We start from the raw sequence: 17749 nt of genomic DNA, 5'->3' as shown, positions 1-17749 counted from the left end.
TGTCCCTTTACTCATCAATATGGCTATTGGAAGATAAGCAATTAATATTGTATGAATATTCAGAATATAACTTATTTTATGGGATGATGGGAGAGATGAGGATAAGGAAGTTGTACTGTAGGCTGGATGACTTGGAATCTCTTGAAAATTTGGTAGGAAAACTAAGATTTATGTGCAAAACAGTTATCAGGCCTCAAATATTTATCCAACCTGAGTCTTCAATGCCCATTCCCCATTTACTAATCAATCAATCAGTCACTGATTTTTACTGAGCATTTACTTTGTGCAGAGCACTGCACTAAGCATTTAGGAGAATAATGATATTAATGATGGTATTTGTTAAATGCTTACTATGTGCCAAATACTGAGCTAAGTGCTGTGGTGGATACAAGGTAATCAGATTGTCCCATGTGGGGCTCACAGTCTTCATCCCCATTTTAAAGATGAGGGAACTGAGGCACAGAGAAGTGAAGTGACTTGCCTAAGGTCACCAAGCAGACAAGTGGTGGATCCGGGATTAGAACCCATATCCTCTGACTCCCAAGCACGTGTTCTTGCCACTAGGTGAGGCTATAAAGAATTGGACCTGTAATTCCAGAGGGGGATTCCAGTGTTAATGTAAATGAATTAATTAGATATGTACATTAATGTGTGAGGAGGAGGGTGAAAATCAGGGGCCGGAGGCTTAATCATGAAACGTGGATAGGTCAAATGTGTACGCGTCATTCACCCATTCTCATAACAGCAGCATGAAGGGGTATCTACTGCTATAGGTCCAAAAAGCGTTATTAGAGTGAAAAGTTAGGGATGTTAGAAGGTGGAATCATAATGATAGTGGTGAATAAGGAGACCAACCCATCTTCAAGCATGTTTTGGGCCACTGTGCGAGACAGATTACTGGTCTGGATGGGCTACTGATTTGATGTAGTATGATATCTTTTATGAGGCAAAAAACCCAAGTTCAAGCACCCAGTCATATTTTAAAATGGTAGTTAATTTCTTACATCCCTTGAACCTGACTTCTGTTTGATCCAGCCTAATTTCTTTAATGTCAAGAAACTCCGAGTCTCTGGCTAGATAAGAAAAAAAATGATGACTCTAATACTAAGCTTCATTTGGGATATCATTGCTTTTAATAATATTGAAAGATAGGATGAGTATTTAGTACATGTTTACATATATATGTATATTTCTATTTAACTAAAAAGCAAATACCACAGCACAGAAGTGAATAGAGAAATGGAGGGAGAGGGAGACATCAGGGCAGAAAAAAATAGAAAAGATAGAGGAGATGGCATGAATTTGGATCTAAATACAATGCTTATTATTGCCTCAACTCAATAAGAGTAGGCTTCAGTGAGAAGATCACTTTGGCTTATTACCCACCATCTGTCAATGCCATTATGAAATAACTTTTGGCTCTGACACTTTTGATGTAATAAAAACCAGAGTAACTTATAAAACCATATCACATATTTTCTGTTGGGACCTGTAATATCCTCACTTTCATTCTCACACAATCTAGACAGCGTACCCAAGCACTGTAAAAAATAAGAAGAGGATCTTGGGCAAAAATAGTGTCTCATAACTTCTCTGAATAAATATTAGTGTAAGTGAGTAATACCAACATCCGGTGGAATCCAGTGAGTTTTCAAGCTCTTTATGATGTGACCAAACAACCCCTGTCCCATAAGGCAACATCCTTGAAGTTCTGGTCATAATCTATGTTTCCTTACTGCCGCCCTATTGAATTCAGCTTGGCTACTAAGGATTGTCGTTCCCACTGAAAGACCAGTTTCATGTATGGGTCGAATGAACCCTATGAAACTAGTACTGTTTCTCCCATGGTCCTTCTCAGACCTTCAGCTTGTTGGCCCTATAGCCACAGGGAATGTGTCTGTTGATTGTTGTGTTGTACTCTCCCAAGAGCTTAGCACAGTGCTCTGCACACAGTAAGCACTCAATAAATACGATTGACTGACTGATTGTCAATTTACGAGGAGAGTGTTTTAAGTCTGCTTTGTGTAATCATGAGGATTAGAGATTACATTTTAACACTTTGCACACTCCCAAAGGGAACACTACCTCAACAATCTAAATAAAGTTCTGTATTTAAATCCTCATTTTCCTTATCTAGCCGTAGACCTCAGGCTCTGATCCTGAAATATATTAGGCAGAATACCTACTGTGTGCATCGAACTTTACTAAGTGTTTGGGGGAGTATCTTGCCTTCATGGAGTTTACAGACCAGCCAGTGAATGGATATTGAGCTTATCTATCTCTCTATGTGTATATTTGCATATACATGTATATAGATGCAGCTATGTGCTGAGAACAGATACCAAAATCAAAGGTGCAATTTTTTTCTATGTTCAATATATTTTCACACCAGTTTCCGTCACTAAACCATAGTTTAAGAACATAAAATATAAGCAGTGCTATTACCCCATCACATCAGTAGTCCATTCATCCAAATAATCTGTCTCTGCCAATATTCAAAGGATCCTTGGAATAATTGTCATATTTGCCCTCCTCGTCATCTACATTTATGTTCCAACGTCCCTAACTTTTCCCTCTATATTAACTTATTCCCTAGTGACCTATTTGCTTATTTCATTCTTCACCCCATTGGAAGCATCACTGGGGGAGACGAGAGAATGTGAGCAGGGCAAACGACTAGCTCTGTAATCAATTCCCTCATGAAAGTTTTCAGTTTTGAAACCTCATGACTGAGGCTCATCCATCATCTCAACAGGAGACCACATCAATATTGTCATCACCTTCTTATTTGCATAATCAAATACATAAGTGCGAAGGGGGCCTGTGGGATTGAAATGATTTGAGGTGATGGGAATTAATCTTGGAAGGCTTCCTGGAGGAAGTGAGGTTTCAAAAGGATTTGAAGTTGGGGGCAAGTGATGTCCAATGGGTTGAAAGGGGAGAAAGTTCCAGGTGGGCACAGGGTGGAGCCAGAAGATGAACTTGGAGAAAGAGAATCAACAGAGAATCAATATATAGATTGAGAATCAATATGTAGAGAATCAATATATAAATTGGAGAAACTTGGTAGAGGTAGTTGGTGATAATGTCAAGGAGTTTCTCATGATGTAGAGGGAAGCGGGAAGGCCCTGGAGGTAATAGTGTAGGCATAGATGAAATTTCCCTTTGGTCCAGTGAATTCCAACCTGAGAGAACCAAAGTCTGCTGAGCTCTATAAAAGCAAATATTTTCTTCAACACTTCTTGGCCCTACATCTCCTTTCTTTTTGGCATTCTTTCACATCCCCTTTTGATTTTGCCAAAGGGATCCTTCTAAAATAATTTTCCTCTGTCGTTCCGAGCTCCCTTTGGGACTTAATATTTAATCATAAAATCATAGAATTGTAATGCGTCGCGTGCTTGCTAGTTAGGAATCCTGTACTCTATACCAACTGCTTCTAGCTCTTTGGAATAAAAATCCTATGGGAACTAAATATATATTAGTGAATACCAAGTAACCATTATAGCAATCAACAATACTACACTTTTCAGCAGAGGCCGCAGGTAAACTAGGAAATTAAACTCTGGGAGAGATTAGTTCCAATCAGTTCCAATTTGTTGATATCCTGTCATTCTTTCCAGCAGGGCTGGCTTCAGACAAGTGAGTTAAACTGGCTCAGGGTATCTCATGGTGGGGCAGTGTCACAGCCTCTCTCCAAAATGGCAGAGGAAAGGGCTCTTCCCCTCTCAAAGATGGTCGTAGCAGGTCTGGTAGTCACGTGGGACTGGGAGTGTCCACTAAGCTGAAAAAACATTGGTGTCTAATAGTGATAATAATAATGTGCGGTATTTGTTAAGCACTTTCTATGTGCCAAGAGCATGCGATGGCACTAAGTCTGTGACAACATATATACACAGTGTAATGTGACATCATCTGGAGCTGGAGGAGGGCAGAAATATTTTCACCACTTCAGGGTAACCAAATAACCAAACCTTTCTACTCTCAAGATCAAGCAGGCAGGGGCAAGAAAGCCAGGCGAGGGTAATAAGTTATATAAGTCCCTGTTTTCAGTCTCATTCAGCATCTTCCCTCTGCTGAAGTCTGCCTTCGTCCCCTGGCAGTAGCTTTTGAGGAAATGTTCATTTAGAGGCCTCCTGGACTAATCTGTCAACATTGGATGAGAAACTTCCTAGGCAGGCTGAGCCTGGTATTTTGTTTATTCCTGAAGGAATACATGCCCTTACAATTTGGCTTCTCCCCAAACCCTCCAAAGATCAATTTGATCCAGACACATACTGAGGCTCATCCACTGTTTTAATGGGACAGTCCAACATAATCAACAGACATTTGTGGGCATTTCTTGGCTATTTTGAGTTTACAGAAAACCTGATTGTCTTAACCCCTGTCCAAAAAGGAAAGTCTAGAGCACTGCTTCATATAGGATAAAGAGTCATAAAACTGGAACTAGAGCACATCTATTCCCCTAGAGCATAGCTTCATGTAGTATAAAGAGTCATATAACTAGAACTAGAATGCATCTATTCCCAATTTCTCTTTGGAAGCTTAATTCATGGAGCCTCACTATTGCCGACCACTGTGGGATGACTCATTTTGGTCCAGCCAGTGTTCCGAGGATGTTGATGACCTTAAGGGATCATCACTACTAATGTTCTCCCTAGTCATGATAATATTTTGGCCTTCCCATTAGATAATCCCTAAAGGAGTTCACAAACTGTCTTTATTTTCCTGTTCCTGTAATGTTGCCAGTTCTAGGATGCTACACTGCCATGCCATCATTTTGCTGAAAGAAAACTCTGATGGAATCACAAGAACTATTACAATATCCTTCACTGATTTTCACACTTTGGTCATGAAGCTTGTCTTGCTTTAGTTGGTGCCTGAGCACCCAGGCTATAATTTGAATCTCTGCAACGGTCCTAGGACTCAGGAGGACTTGGGTTCTAATCCTGCTTTTACCATTTGTCTGCTATGTGACCTTGGGAAAGTCACTTCACTTCTCTGTGACTCTTCCCTCATCTGTAAAATGGGGATGAAGACTGTGAGCCCAATTTGGGATAGTGACTGTGTCCAACCCAATTACCTTGTATCTACCCCAGTGCTTAGTATAGTGCCTGGCACATAGTAAGTGCTTAACAAATACCACAAACATTATTATCTTTGTTATTATAATAATAATAATAACAGTAATTGAGGGCAGGGAGAGATGTACCCTTCTGGAATAGGAAGCTTGTTGTGGTCAGAGAACCCGTCTGTCAACTCTTTTGAACTCTTTCAAGCACTTTAGTGCTCTGCACATAATAAGCAATAAATATTACGATGATGAGGATGTCCCATGGGTGAGGATATTTCTCACATGTCCTGTCCAGTTTCATCTGGGTAGTGGGAAAACATTGACTCCCACTGGGGACTAGCGCATTCATCTTTCTTCTCCCACCGTTGGTGATCTTCATAGTCCTTTATAATTGAAGAGTCCCTAATATACCTAACAGACCTATTTAAAATAATATGGAGAGAAAAAAACTTCAGGACATTAATCTATTTTAAGGTGATGTAGTTTAGTAGCTCTGGAGGCGAGAAGACTAGGAGAGAAGAGGAAAGAGAAGGAGGAGGAGTTTTCGCTCTCGTGCCTGATGTTTTTTCCCTTGTCTCATTAGTAGTTCTCAGTGGGGCTCAATTGTACAGGCGGCACACACAGGCTTACCGGAATTGGACCGAAGATGATGAACTCCTTGAGTACTCTGCCACAGACCAGGCAGGTTAGAGGGGCCAAAAAGAAGGGATCCCACACTCCTTACCCTGGGAATATTCTTCCTCTTTGGGGAAAATTCATTTTTTGTTCCTCGCAGCACGTGACCCAGCTCAGGAAACAAAAAACCAGAAAAAACAAGTCACCCACCTGATTGGTTATTTGAAGTCGTAGAGCGAGGAGTTAACATTTGAGTGGGTGGGTGGGCTTTTTCTTTTTCTCTCCAGTTTGGCTGCAGGTCCTTCTGCCTGCAGGCCAAAGTCACATTAGCTGTTGGAAATTGGATAACGACAGCCCAATGACAAATCCAGGTTGCTTGCAATAAGGTGCTAATCCCTTTGCTTTAATATCGGAGCAGCGTGTAATGATGTTTGGACATCACTCCAGTTTACAGACGACCCCACTGGGGCCGGCAATAGAAGCTTACAACTGTCTAACAAGGCGTCAGGTGACTCCCGTCGTCCCAGCAACGGACCCTGGAATCTAATCTTCCCTCCATCCCTTCCAGCGCCAAATAAGGCCTAGATTATATAAGTGGCCCATCATTGCTTGGTAACTCGAATCAATTAACGTTAATTCGCACAATGCTATGATGTATTGTGATCACTTTCATTTCAGAGAAGGGGGAGAAATTGCTATAAGTCATCTAAAATGAGGTTGTCTGTGGCACTGAGGTATTAATTGGGTGTCCATATTAAATGGAAAAGAAGCACCATAGTGAAGGGAAAGTGGATGAGTGACTCTCTTGGCTGCTATTGACCTATCAGAAGAAGACAGTGCCCTTTTCTTTGCTTTTATCTATTACAGTTTTCCCTATTGCGTGTCAAGTTGATGTATTATAAAAAATTCATTTGGTGACCTTTCACCCCCTGAGCAGATTAAACAATTTCACTTCGATGGCATCATTAACGGGACCCTGCATTTAATGATGATTTCTCTAAAAGGCCACGGAGATTCGATTTTAAGCTAACAGATTTATTGCACTATTATAACATATCGTAAAAAACCATACCACCTACGGTCTGGTTTTAGGATAGAAACGGCTTAAGAGTTTATGTGGAGTTTAAAGCGGTATTACCTAGGGATACACAGTAGCGGCAATTCTCTGACCTCCTGAGAGATGCTGTTTACATTTAATAAGAGATGTTTGCTCATAATAAACTTAAGAGGGTGACAAGGTAGGGTCTGGGCAAGCATTCAGGAAGTTGCTCCGATTCCCCGAGGCCCAGAGTGCTGGTCGGTGAAGTACTTTGAGTCTGGGTGTTCCTTGAATCCAACTGTTTACCCTCTCACCTGTAGTTCAAATTTTGGACTGGTGACCTATATCTAGTATGAGGCTCATTGCAGTAGAATCATCATTAACTTAGAGGCCACGTTTCTGTCACAGGACCCAGCTCAGGTATCAGATGAAAGTAGACAAAAGCTTCTTCATAAATCTCCCCAGTTGGTGACATAAAGCTTATGGGGTGCAATTTGGCCTCAAAATTGGACCCGATATCCTTTATTTGAGAGCTCCTGTACGACAGTCTGTCAAAAAAACAACCACCCCAAAACTAATCTTTTTAAACCCTTTAAGCTAAGATGTCATAGTTTCTTTCAAAATTATCCCCAAGTCAGGGCCACGAAGTATGGCTGTGCAGTTGCACTTCACAATTAAGCGTACTTCTAATGTGGAAAATCCTTTATGCAAATTACTCAACATGAGAATTAGACTTGGGACAGAGCGTGATCTTTAAATTTAACTTCGAGGTTCCCTCCACCTGAGTAGGTTTGGGGATTTAAGAATATGAGGCACAAATGGAGAAGACAAGGAGCTGTGTCTTGGTCATCTGAGCTCACAGTTGGATTTGTGTGACTACTGTGTCTTTATAGATCCCTTACTGATTCATTCAGCCCAGCATTCTACCCCCTTGACATTCACAACCAAGATTGTTGATGTGACACCTAACACATCTCTGTTGCTAATTTTATCTCCAGTGATCACTCTCCCAGTGGCAGATTTTCCAACAGTTCCCTTAAACTTCCACCAAAAAGAAGTAGCATGGCCCAGTGGAAAGAGCATGATCCTGAGTTCTTGGGTTCATGGTCCTGGGTTCTGAGTTCATGGTCCTGAGTTCTTAGCCTGGCTCTACCACTTGCCTGCTGTGTAACCTTGGCCAAGTCACTTAACTTCTCTGTACCTTAGTTATCTTTTAAATGGGAATTAAATCCTCTTCAGGCCAACTTATATTGTGAATATGTCCAAGCTGATTATCCTATATCTACCCCAGTGCTTAGTACGGTATCTGGAACATAGAAAAGATTTAACAAGTACCATAAAACAAAATAAGCAAAATATGAATAGTGAATTGGTGAAGAGAGCAGCATTTTTTCAGGAAACAGATGTCGAAGCCCTAAACTATACATAAATAAAACACACATATGTATTTTTTCATTAGAAGTCCTTGCCTAATGCCCATCAAATGGCACTATTTAGTTCTGACATGTCTCCTGCCCAGTGAGACATGAGCAATTTCTATCATGAAATGCTTCAGAAATCAAATGAAAGATATTGGATATCCCCTTTCTTCTTTAGAAGCTGGTTCTTCTCTCTCTGTTTTCCAGTTTGCAGTTTGGAGACACAATGAATGTTTAATTGTAGACAAACACACACACACACACACACACACACACACACGAGGGAAGCCTAAGAAGAAGGAGAATCAGAATAGGCAGATTATACTCTGTGATTCAATTTTTATCTTTTCCAAGATCCATTTGATATCCTGATATTTAATGTCATTTACCAAGTGATAAACTTCCAAAGGGGATGTTTAGTTTTCTAATTCTCCTCACTTAAGAGATTCCTGTTTAATTTGTTTTTCTGATTTCCTAGAGAATTAGGTTGACCAATCAACATCAAGATCAGAAATATTGCCACCCACCATATTCTTACTAGCCCAACTTTTGCTCATTCTAAGCACCCCATATGTGTAATAACAAATAAATAAAATCAGTAGTCCGTAATTATTACTCTCCCAGGATATATAGATAAATGATTGCGAACAACATGAATTTGCATCGGAAAGAAAATGGTTACAGGAGGGGCATTTGTAAACTAAAAATAGTGTCTAATTTTATTCTTTTGCATGTGGAAGAAATGCGAGCCTTAATACTGGAAACTTGGTCTATGTACAGCCTCACACCCTTTCTGTCCAGACCCAACCATCCAACGGAGAAGTCGGGAAAGAGCTTCCAGTGCAACCACATCTAGTTATTTTGGATAAGAAGGTACCATGTCAACTCTAATCTTTCTCTGCCTGTTATAACTACATTTCATTAATGCACTGACACATGTAATGTGTACATCCAAGTCACCATCATCACTGGTTTTGTCTCTATCATTGTCTTCTCTGTAGGGATGAGAAAAATAGGGTAGAAAGATGAAAGGTTAGTCTGGGAAGGTTTTCTCCACTCCCCTGTCTCTCTTCTACTCAGGACACATCCTCCCTCTTCACAATAAGTCAAAAACTAAGAAAACAGAAATTCAAACAAGCCAAACCTTGTTTTTAGCTTTTTTGTAAAGGGTGGGCCTAGGAGGAAGGGGAAGCCTCTTTTCTTTTTCTGTTCTAAGAGCTATAGTATCCTTGATTTCTCTAGCATAATGGATCTGTATCTCAAATATCAACTGTGAAGATTATGGGTAGTCCTTTCTTTCTTAAATAAGCTTCTAGTTCAGACACAGTTCTGTCATTTCCCTACCAATCAAAGCGGTAAAATATTCAACTTGTGAGTCACCCTAGAACATTTAGTCTTCTCAAACGTCTTGTAATCAGTAATGCTCACTGGACCCACATGAGATTACTGTTAGTAGTAGTAATAATAATCATTATAGTATTTGTTAAGAGCTTACTGTGTGGGAAGCACTGTACTAAGCACTGGAGTAAATACAAGATAATCAGGTTCTGCAGGGAGCTCATAGTCAAAGTAGGAGAGCAGATATTGAATCCTCATTTTACAGATGAGTAAACTGAGGCCCAGAGAAAAAATGTAGTGACTTGTCCAAGGTCACACAACAGACAAGTGGCAGAGCTGGGAGAGCCCAGATCCTCCATCTCCCAGTCCAGTGTTCTTTCCTCTAGGCTGTGCTGCTTCTCCTGGACTCCTCTTGGTCCCATGCTTTCCTCTCTTAGACCTTGCCATCTCATCCTAATGGTTTTTATAGGGAATAAGTGACAAACATTTGCCTATTGCAAATACATACATTTCTTGTTTTCCCAGATAGTCCTGTGGAAACCCAATAAAAAATGAATTGGTAGGAAGCAGGTCACCTGCCTTTTCTATCTATATTACTTTTCCAGAGAGGAATATGAATGGACAGAGCCAATGTGGAGACTGTTCTATGCCGACCATGAGTCTACCCTCACTGACACATGGGCCAGTTCCTTTTACATTAAGGAAGGTTTCAGGCCTAGCACTTCTTGTTTTCATAAGAAGAAAATCAAATCATTAGAAATGTCTGATGCACAAGTTTATTGCAATTGTAAAGAACAAGATATAATGATCTGGTCATACAGTTTGTCAAAAAAATTGAAACCTTTAAACGTGGTGACCCTGAATTATCCCCGCTTTCCTTTAATCTTTTCTCCTGTTCCCTCTTTGACTTTGCCATCCTTTCCAGCAGTGTACTCTTGAATATCCCAAGAGCAGATCTCCTGCATCCTCTCAAATTCTACACCCTCCACCTATGTTCTTGACCCCATCCCTTCTCACTTTGTCAAAAATATTGCCTCCCCCCTTCTTCCCAACCTGATACCATCTTTAAATGCTCACTTTCCAGTGGCTCCTTCCTTACTGCTTTCAGTGAAACCCAATTCTTCCATATTATGGTGACAGTGTATGTTTAGCTTGGCTTCATAGAACCCTATCTATTTACATTTGTACACACTTGGAAATATGGGATAGCCAGGCTTAAATAGATAACAATGTAAAACACAAATATTTATGAGTTGTACTTGATAGGTTAAAGTATTCTCATGCTATTCTGGCTAGTTGTTTGGTCATTAAATTGCTTTTAAAAATCTACCCTCAGAATTCCCATTTCCTAAAGAAAGTGACACCAGAAAGTATCTTCTTCCATCAGTCTTTCTATTTAAGCACTTGATATTCGCCCCCACACTCAGCCTTACCTCACTTATGTATATATTTGTAATTTATTTTTATTAATGTCTGTGTCCCTCTCTGGGCTGAAAGCTGCTTGTGGGCAGGGAATGTGTTTTCCAACTCTATTGCATGTTCTCCCGAGCTCTCCTGAGCATTTAGTAGAGTGTTCTGCACACAATATGAGCACAGTAAATACCATGGATTGATGAATTGATTGTTTCCTTTTCAGGGTCGAAGGGTAGAAATCTTAGGTCCTCCCTGGGAGCCTTGGATTGTGCAAGCTTCTCTTGAAGGAGCACCGGAAATGATGCTACAAGGTGAGAAGTGGTAAAAGCACATGCTCTGGTCAATGCATACAGTAAGCCTGGAGTGGATATATTTGGTAGTTCATGATCAAAACTGAGTGACCATGTTTGTTAGGCTAAATCACGCTAAACCCTTGAATAATCTGACTAAAACAATAAGATGCTCCCATAATACTCCACTTCTGACTAGCAGTCCAGATCAGGTCATTAATGCTTTCCCTGTAGACACGTACATTGCTGAATAGGCAATATGGCCTGTTGGATTGAGAGCACGAAAGTCCCTAAGTTCAATCCTGCTTAGTGAAAGTCTAGGTGCAGAAACCTAGACAAGGGCCTCCATTATTGTCTTCTTTAGGAAAAGCAAGTGTTCAAGGTTAAGATCTTCTTCAGTCGCGACAACACGATGAGGACCTTACATTGGTATTTATTGAGGGCTTACTGTTTGCAGAGCACTGTACTGAGCACTTGAGAGAGTACAACAGAGTTGGTAGACACATTCCCTACCCACAATGAGCTTACAGGTTAGAGGGGGAGACAGACATTAACATAAATAAATAATTTATAATATATGATTTAATCAAGTATGTAAGTGCTGTGGACCTCAGGATGGGTGAATAACAAATGCCCAAATGTCATAGATTTAAGTGCATAGAGGACACAGAAAGGAGACTGTGAACTCATTGTGGGCAGGGAATGTGTCTGTTTGTTGTTATATTATACTCTTCCAAGTGCCTAGTACAGTGCTTTGCACATAAAAGCACTCAATAAATATCACTGAATGAATGAATGGCGATGGATCCAGGGAAAGAAGGGTTTAATTGGGAAAGGCCTGTTAGAGGAAACTTTAGTTTAATAAAGTTTCGAAGTTGGGGAGAGTGGTATTCTGGCATATGTGGAGGGATTAGGGTGGGAGTTTCATCCTAGAGAGCGGACACGGGAAAGGGGTAGGCAGTAAGATAAATGAGCTTGGGCACAGTGAGTAAGCTGGTGCTAGAAGAGCAAACTGTGCAGGCTAGACTGTAGTAAGAGATCAGTGAGGAAAGGTAAGAGGGGGCGAGTTGATTGAGTGCATACAAACTTGCCCCCATCCAAGTCTCTCCTTTCATAGAAAAGCACCAAAGAACCAGAAAGTAAAACTGCGTAATCCATTACAAAGGAGAATTGATCAGGTAATTTTTAACATGGTATATATTTAATATATTTAAACCCAAAGCAAATCGAGTCTATGTACTAACCTATACCAAGGAAGCTCTAAAGACTTCCCAGGCTTTTCATGGGCTGCACAGAATTTAAAGCTATCACCAAATTCTTCTAGCCAAGTACACTTTTGCTCGACACACAGGGACAAAGAAATGGAAAATAAAAAACATGACTTTTGGAAGATTGACAGTAGATCAGTGGTGGATCCAACTGTGGTGTCCAGGCCTCTGTATTATTATAAATTATCATCATGGAACTTCAGTGCTTACTACATACCAAGTTCTATCCTAAGCTCTGGGGTAGATATAATCAGGCTGGACACAGTCCTTTTCCCACCAGGGGCTCACAGTCTAAGTAGGCTAGGAGTAGAATTTAATCCCCATTTTATAGATGAGGAAACTGAGGCACAGAGAAGTTAAATAACTTGCCTAAGGTCGTGCAGTAGATAAATGGTTGGGCCAGGATTAGAATCTAGGTCCTCTGACTCCCAGGCCCATGTTCTTTCCACGAAGCCACAGTGCTTCCTCTGTTTGTTTCAGGAGAGCAGCCTGCATTCTGAAACAGTTTCACTTGCGTCAACTATAAGCTATATTCACGATTAAATGGGAGGTCAAAATTACCAACAATGCAGGGCTGTCAAACAGTTAGCTCACCAGTATTGAGAAAATGATCCCCTCAACATAGCATCTCCGTCTGGGACCTGTGACGAGAATCGACAAGAGGGAAGCAGCGTGGCTCAGTGGAAAGAGCCTGGCTTGGGAATCAGAGGTCGTGGGTTCAAATCCTGTCAGCTGCTTGTCAGCTGTGTGACTTTGGGGAAGTCACTTCACTTCTCTGTGCCTCAGTTACCTTATCTGTAAAATGGGCATTAAGACTGTGATCCCCATGTGGGACAACCTGATCACCTTGTATCCTCCCCAGCGCTTAGAACAGTGCTTTGCGTGTGGTAAGTACTTAACAAATACCATCACTATTATTATTATTATCTCCACTCTGCAACTTGTTTGCTGAATGACCCTTGGCAAATCACTGTCTCTCTCTGTGCTTCAGTTAACTCATCTGTGAAATGGAGGTAAACCATTCTCGTTCCTACCCTCTTAAACTGTCAGCCTCATGTGGGACAAGGACTGTGTATGATTTAATTGTACTCTAACTACACTTGGCAGAGTGTACTATAACAGAGTTGGTAGGTAGATTCTTTGCCCCAAACAAATTTAGAGTCTAGAGAAAAGACATTCATTAAGATATTAAGACATTCATTAAGACTGTTATTAAGAGTAAACATTGGGTTGGTCACTCAGGGATCATTTTATCCACACATATAATAGTGGACTCTTCTCGTCAGCTTCATCTTCCCAAATGCTTTAGAAGATGCAGTTGGACTTGTACCCTTTATTCACCACATTCTCAGCCCCACAACACTTAGGTATATACTTGTAATTTATTTTAAAGTCTGTCTCCCCCCTAGACTGTAAGCTCCTCGTGGGCAGGGAATGTGTCTACCAACTCCCTTATAGTTTACTCTCCTAAGCAGTTAGTACAGCACTCTGCTCACAGCAAGCGTTCAAAAATATTATTGATTGACTCAATTATAAATACACACACAAATATATCATATATTTCCACGTTTCTTTCTTAAAAAAACACGTTGGAAGGAGTAAATCACCAGACGACGATTTTATTTTCTCTACAAGATTCAGATTGGTCGCAGGTGATTCTGATTGGATCTAACACTGGGTTCACGCAGGCTTGAAGAATGAGAATTGTATGATTCATCAGCATAGACTAACCTTCTAAATATTGATTCAGGTGCAATTTAGACCGAAAACCTGCTGCAGGATCCTGGATTGAATCCAGAGATTATAAACATACATTTCTCTTTCTATGTTAAAAAACAAGGAAGTTCATTTCATGCATGAAGTATGTCCAATTGTCCACTCTAGGTCTACTGTTGTTTGAAGAATCACAGGAAAGAAAAACAACACACCATGGAACCTGGGAAAATGTCTTGTCTGGCCTCTTGAATTTCCTCTCGTCCAGACAGCGTGATTTGCTGATCATGCTGCAGACTTAAAATCCCTCTAATTGTAGCCGTTTAGTAAGGCCGTATTCAACCCATATCATTTTTTAACAACCGACACATTTCTCTAACCCTTTCCACATTTACTTTCTTTAACTTGACGATTCGTCTGATGTCGGGAGCCCAGAGGAGAGTGGTTCAGATGTGTGGACTGAATTTTTCATTTTATTTGCAAATCTGGATTGCTAACAGTTTGGTCTGATTCTTATCTTTGGCTTTATCCCTGTACATCTGGCCGAATCCATACGCTAAATCATCAAAAACAGGCTGAAAGTAATTCTAGAAATACAGGTGAATACAGCCTATCCTAAAGAATGCCACGTCCATGTGTTCAGTCAAATCCAAGGTATTTATTAAGCATTTACTCTGGGCAGAACCCTATATTAAGTACTTGAGACTGTGTTAGAGTAAGAAGACATGATCTCTGACCTCAAGGAGCTTACAATTTAGCCAGGGTAAATCAAAATAACACTAATAACATTTATGAAGCCCTTACTGCATTCAGAGCACTCTACTAAAAATTTGGTTTTTATATTTCAAGTATGCTTTCATTTCTTCTTGTCTTAATAAAATAGTCATTCCAACCATACTTGTCATAGCTAGGTTTCCCTCGCAATGACTCATGTCTTGCAGAATGTATACAGGCCTATTTTGAAATAATCCCTTCCAGAAGAATTTGGACAAGTTCTTCAATCAATAACATTTTTGGAGTCTATTCTATGAGGCAGGAACATAGTATTGGGAGGGAACATGCAGTATTCCTGTCCTCGAGGAGCTTACAGTCTCAAAGGGGAGAGAGAGACAATAAAGTAAAATATAGAAGAGAGAGCAGTAGGGTATTTAAGATATATATATATATATATATATATATACCTAAGTGTTGTGAGGGTATTCAACTGCTTAGATGCCAAGGGAGAGCTGAAGTGGCAGTTGGGGTGATATAAGGGCAAAATAAGAAATTAATTGGAAAAAAGACTCCTGGAAGTGATGTGGTTTCAGGAGGGCTTTGAAAGTGGGGAGACCTCTGGTCAGATATGAAGGAAGATGGGTTTCCAGGCATGGGGAAAGAGACTAGATCCATGCACAGTGAGTAGTTTAGCTTGAGGGAAGTGAGGAGTGTGAGCTGGGGTAGAGTTGGAGAAGAGTGGATAAGTAGGAGGAAGAGAGTTTACTGAGTGCTTTGAAGTCAGTGGTCGGGAGTTTGTGACTGATGAGAAGAAGCAACCAGTAGAAGTTTTTCGAGGAGTGGGAAGATTCTGCTTCCTAACCAGCCTTTCTGACCTGTCCTAAGATTCTCTTTCCCCCTTCCCATTGAGCTCACTCTGTTCCCCAGTTTTATAGAGGAGTCTGTCACCTGCATTTGGACATTTTATAATTGCCATTTTGAGGATATGATGAGCCCTGGAGTAATGCACTGTACTTCTTCGCAACAACTGTCTCTGCTTTTGGGCACATATGCTTCAAATCTGAGAATATCATAGATATATATGGGAATCTTCACAGAGATCTCTGAGGCAGGCTGGTATTTAACGCAAAAACAAAACCATTTGCAACTAAAGTACTTTCCATCAGGCAGTTTAGCTGCTGTTCTATGAGGCGGGCTCACTGTGCTTGACGGACACATTTCGATTAAATGCTGCTTTGTATTCCTCCAAAGATGAGTGCAATAAGGACGTTTGTCAAAGGAAAAACTGCAACAAGCGATTACATGTAGAACATCTGTACTCTGTGGTTCATTGTTTGCAAGAGTTTATTGACCATAATTTTGATGCATATAGGTTTTAAAGAATGTAAAGCACATTTATCTTCTGTGGCTATCATTTATTTGAGGCTGAGTTTATTTATTTCTGTTTTCTTCTGGGCATTTTATTTATCCTGCAACTCTGAGGAGATAGTTAAAGTAAAAGATGATTCCTAAAGAGGAACTTCGTGGAAGCTCTGCAAAATTGATGAGGAAAGGCAGAATTTTTCCAAGGGGATTGTGCTTTTGAGTTGGAAAATATTCTCTCTGCTATGGGGTAACTGCAGTAGCAAAGGAAAAATTGTCGGGGACAGCAAAGATAAGAATGGAGCAGGGGTGGGTTCAGAAGAACATAGGGTGAGGGCCCTACTGGCAGTGGGGAAATGAAAGAGTGGGGTGGGTAGAATTTGGAGATGGTGTTTTGGGGGATGGTGAAGAGAGATAGGGTTTATCTTTCCACTAGCTGGGGCAGGGTAAAAAGCTTGTTAAACACTTACTATCTTCCAAACACTGTCTAAGCAATGGGGTAGATACAACTTCCCCTCTCAGGGTCGCACCTGGAGAGTTTCTGGTACTTTACCAGTCTTGACTACAGGAGGGAGAGTCAAGCAGAGGCATATCCATTCCACTCCTAGCTTGGGCGGTGACTGGAGAGTGGAAGACCATCTGCTACAAGTCAAAACTCACCTGTGCTGGGCAGCAGCAGCAGCATGGGAGAGACTCAAGGGCGGAGGCTCAAGTTTACTGTGTGGAAGGAGGCAAGGAGAAACCACCTCCGTATTTTTACCAAGAAAACCCTATGGATACACTACCCAAACGATTGCAGATGGAGGAGAGGTGTTCTGGGAGAGATGTGTCCATGGTGTCGTTATGGGGCGGAGGGGACTCGGCAGCATAAGACAAGATACAAGTTAATCAGGATGGACAGAGTCCCTATCCCACATTGAATCCCAGAGAAGTGAAGTGACTTGCCCAAGATCAGCAGCAGGTCTGGGATTAAAACCCAGGTCCTTCTCACTCCCAAGCACATGCTCTATCCACTAGGCCACGTTGCTTCTCTATTAGAATGGGTTTTCCTCATATGGACTTGTGAAGGAGGGAAATGGACTCACTCATTGTTACATTCCTTGAGACAATGATAATAATAATAATAATATTTGTTTTTTTGGTTATGCAGGATGCCCCCGATTGGAAGTTCAAGATGGATGGGTGCGATTCACCAATCTGGCAGTCTTGAATTCTGGGTCAAACTGGCACTTGGTTTTCAATGTGGTATTCCCTCCAGGTAAAGGGGTTATTAAATGTGTTTGATGTCTCATGTTTGGGATCCCTTATCTGTAAAACAAATCCCTCCTGAAAATAAAGTGGGCCAGGCCTAGAGGACTCCCACTGCGCATCCTTGAGGGAAACTCCTTGGAATTTGAGTTGGGGGCTGGAAACAGGTCTGGCTAAAATCAAGGGTCAACCTTTCAGAGACCCAGGTTGAGCAAGGTGCCAGATGAAATATGTCGACTCCTCCTCAAAGGTCACGTCGA

The 17749-nt window shown here is 40.9% G+C and overlaps 1 protein-coding gene and 1 non-coding gene across 8 annotated transcripts in view; both read left to right on the top strand.

The window, feature by feature from the left end:
• The window catches only part of PKHD1 (PKHD1 ciliary IPT domain containing fibrocystin/polyductin), a 344877-nt gene that overhangs the window by 312953 nt on the left and 14175 nt on the right, over nucleotides 1-17749 (top strand). For all 7 annotated transcript variants that reach the window (XM_029050691.2, XM_029050690.2, XM_029050688.2 and 4 more), the window contains 3 exons: nucleotides 8884-9016; nucleotides 11118-11205; nucleotides 17392-17499. In XM_029050691.2, coding sequence (XP_028906524.1) covers nucleotides 8884-9016; nucleotides 11118-11205; nucleotides 17392-17499 — 329 coding nt within the window. The remainder of the gene's footprint in view (nucleotides 1-8883; nucleotides 9017-11117; nucleotides 11206-17391; nucleotides 17500-17749) is intronic.
• Nucleotides 16754-16891, top strand: LOC114807088. Its single transcript, XR_003755141.1, has one exon. It is a non-coding gene; the product is annotated as a small nucleolar RNA SNORA7 (small nucleolar RNA).

The sequence above is a fragment of the Ornithorhynchus anatinus genome, chromosome X1 (assembly GCF_004115215.2).
Source record: "Ornithorhynchus anatinus isolate Pmale09 chromosome X1, mOrnAna1.pri.v4, whole genome shotgun sequence".
In the NCBI taxonomy this organism is placed as follows: Eukaryota; Metazoa; Chordata; class Mammalia; order Monotremata; family Ornithorhynchidae; genus Ornithorhynchus; species Ornithorhynchus anatinus.
Note: the sequence above shows the minus strand (reverse complement) of the source record. Positions and strands in the feature narration are given on the sequence as shown.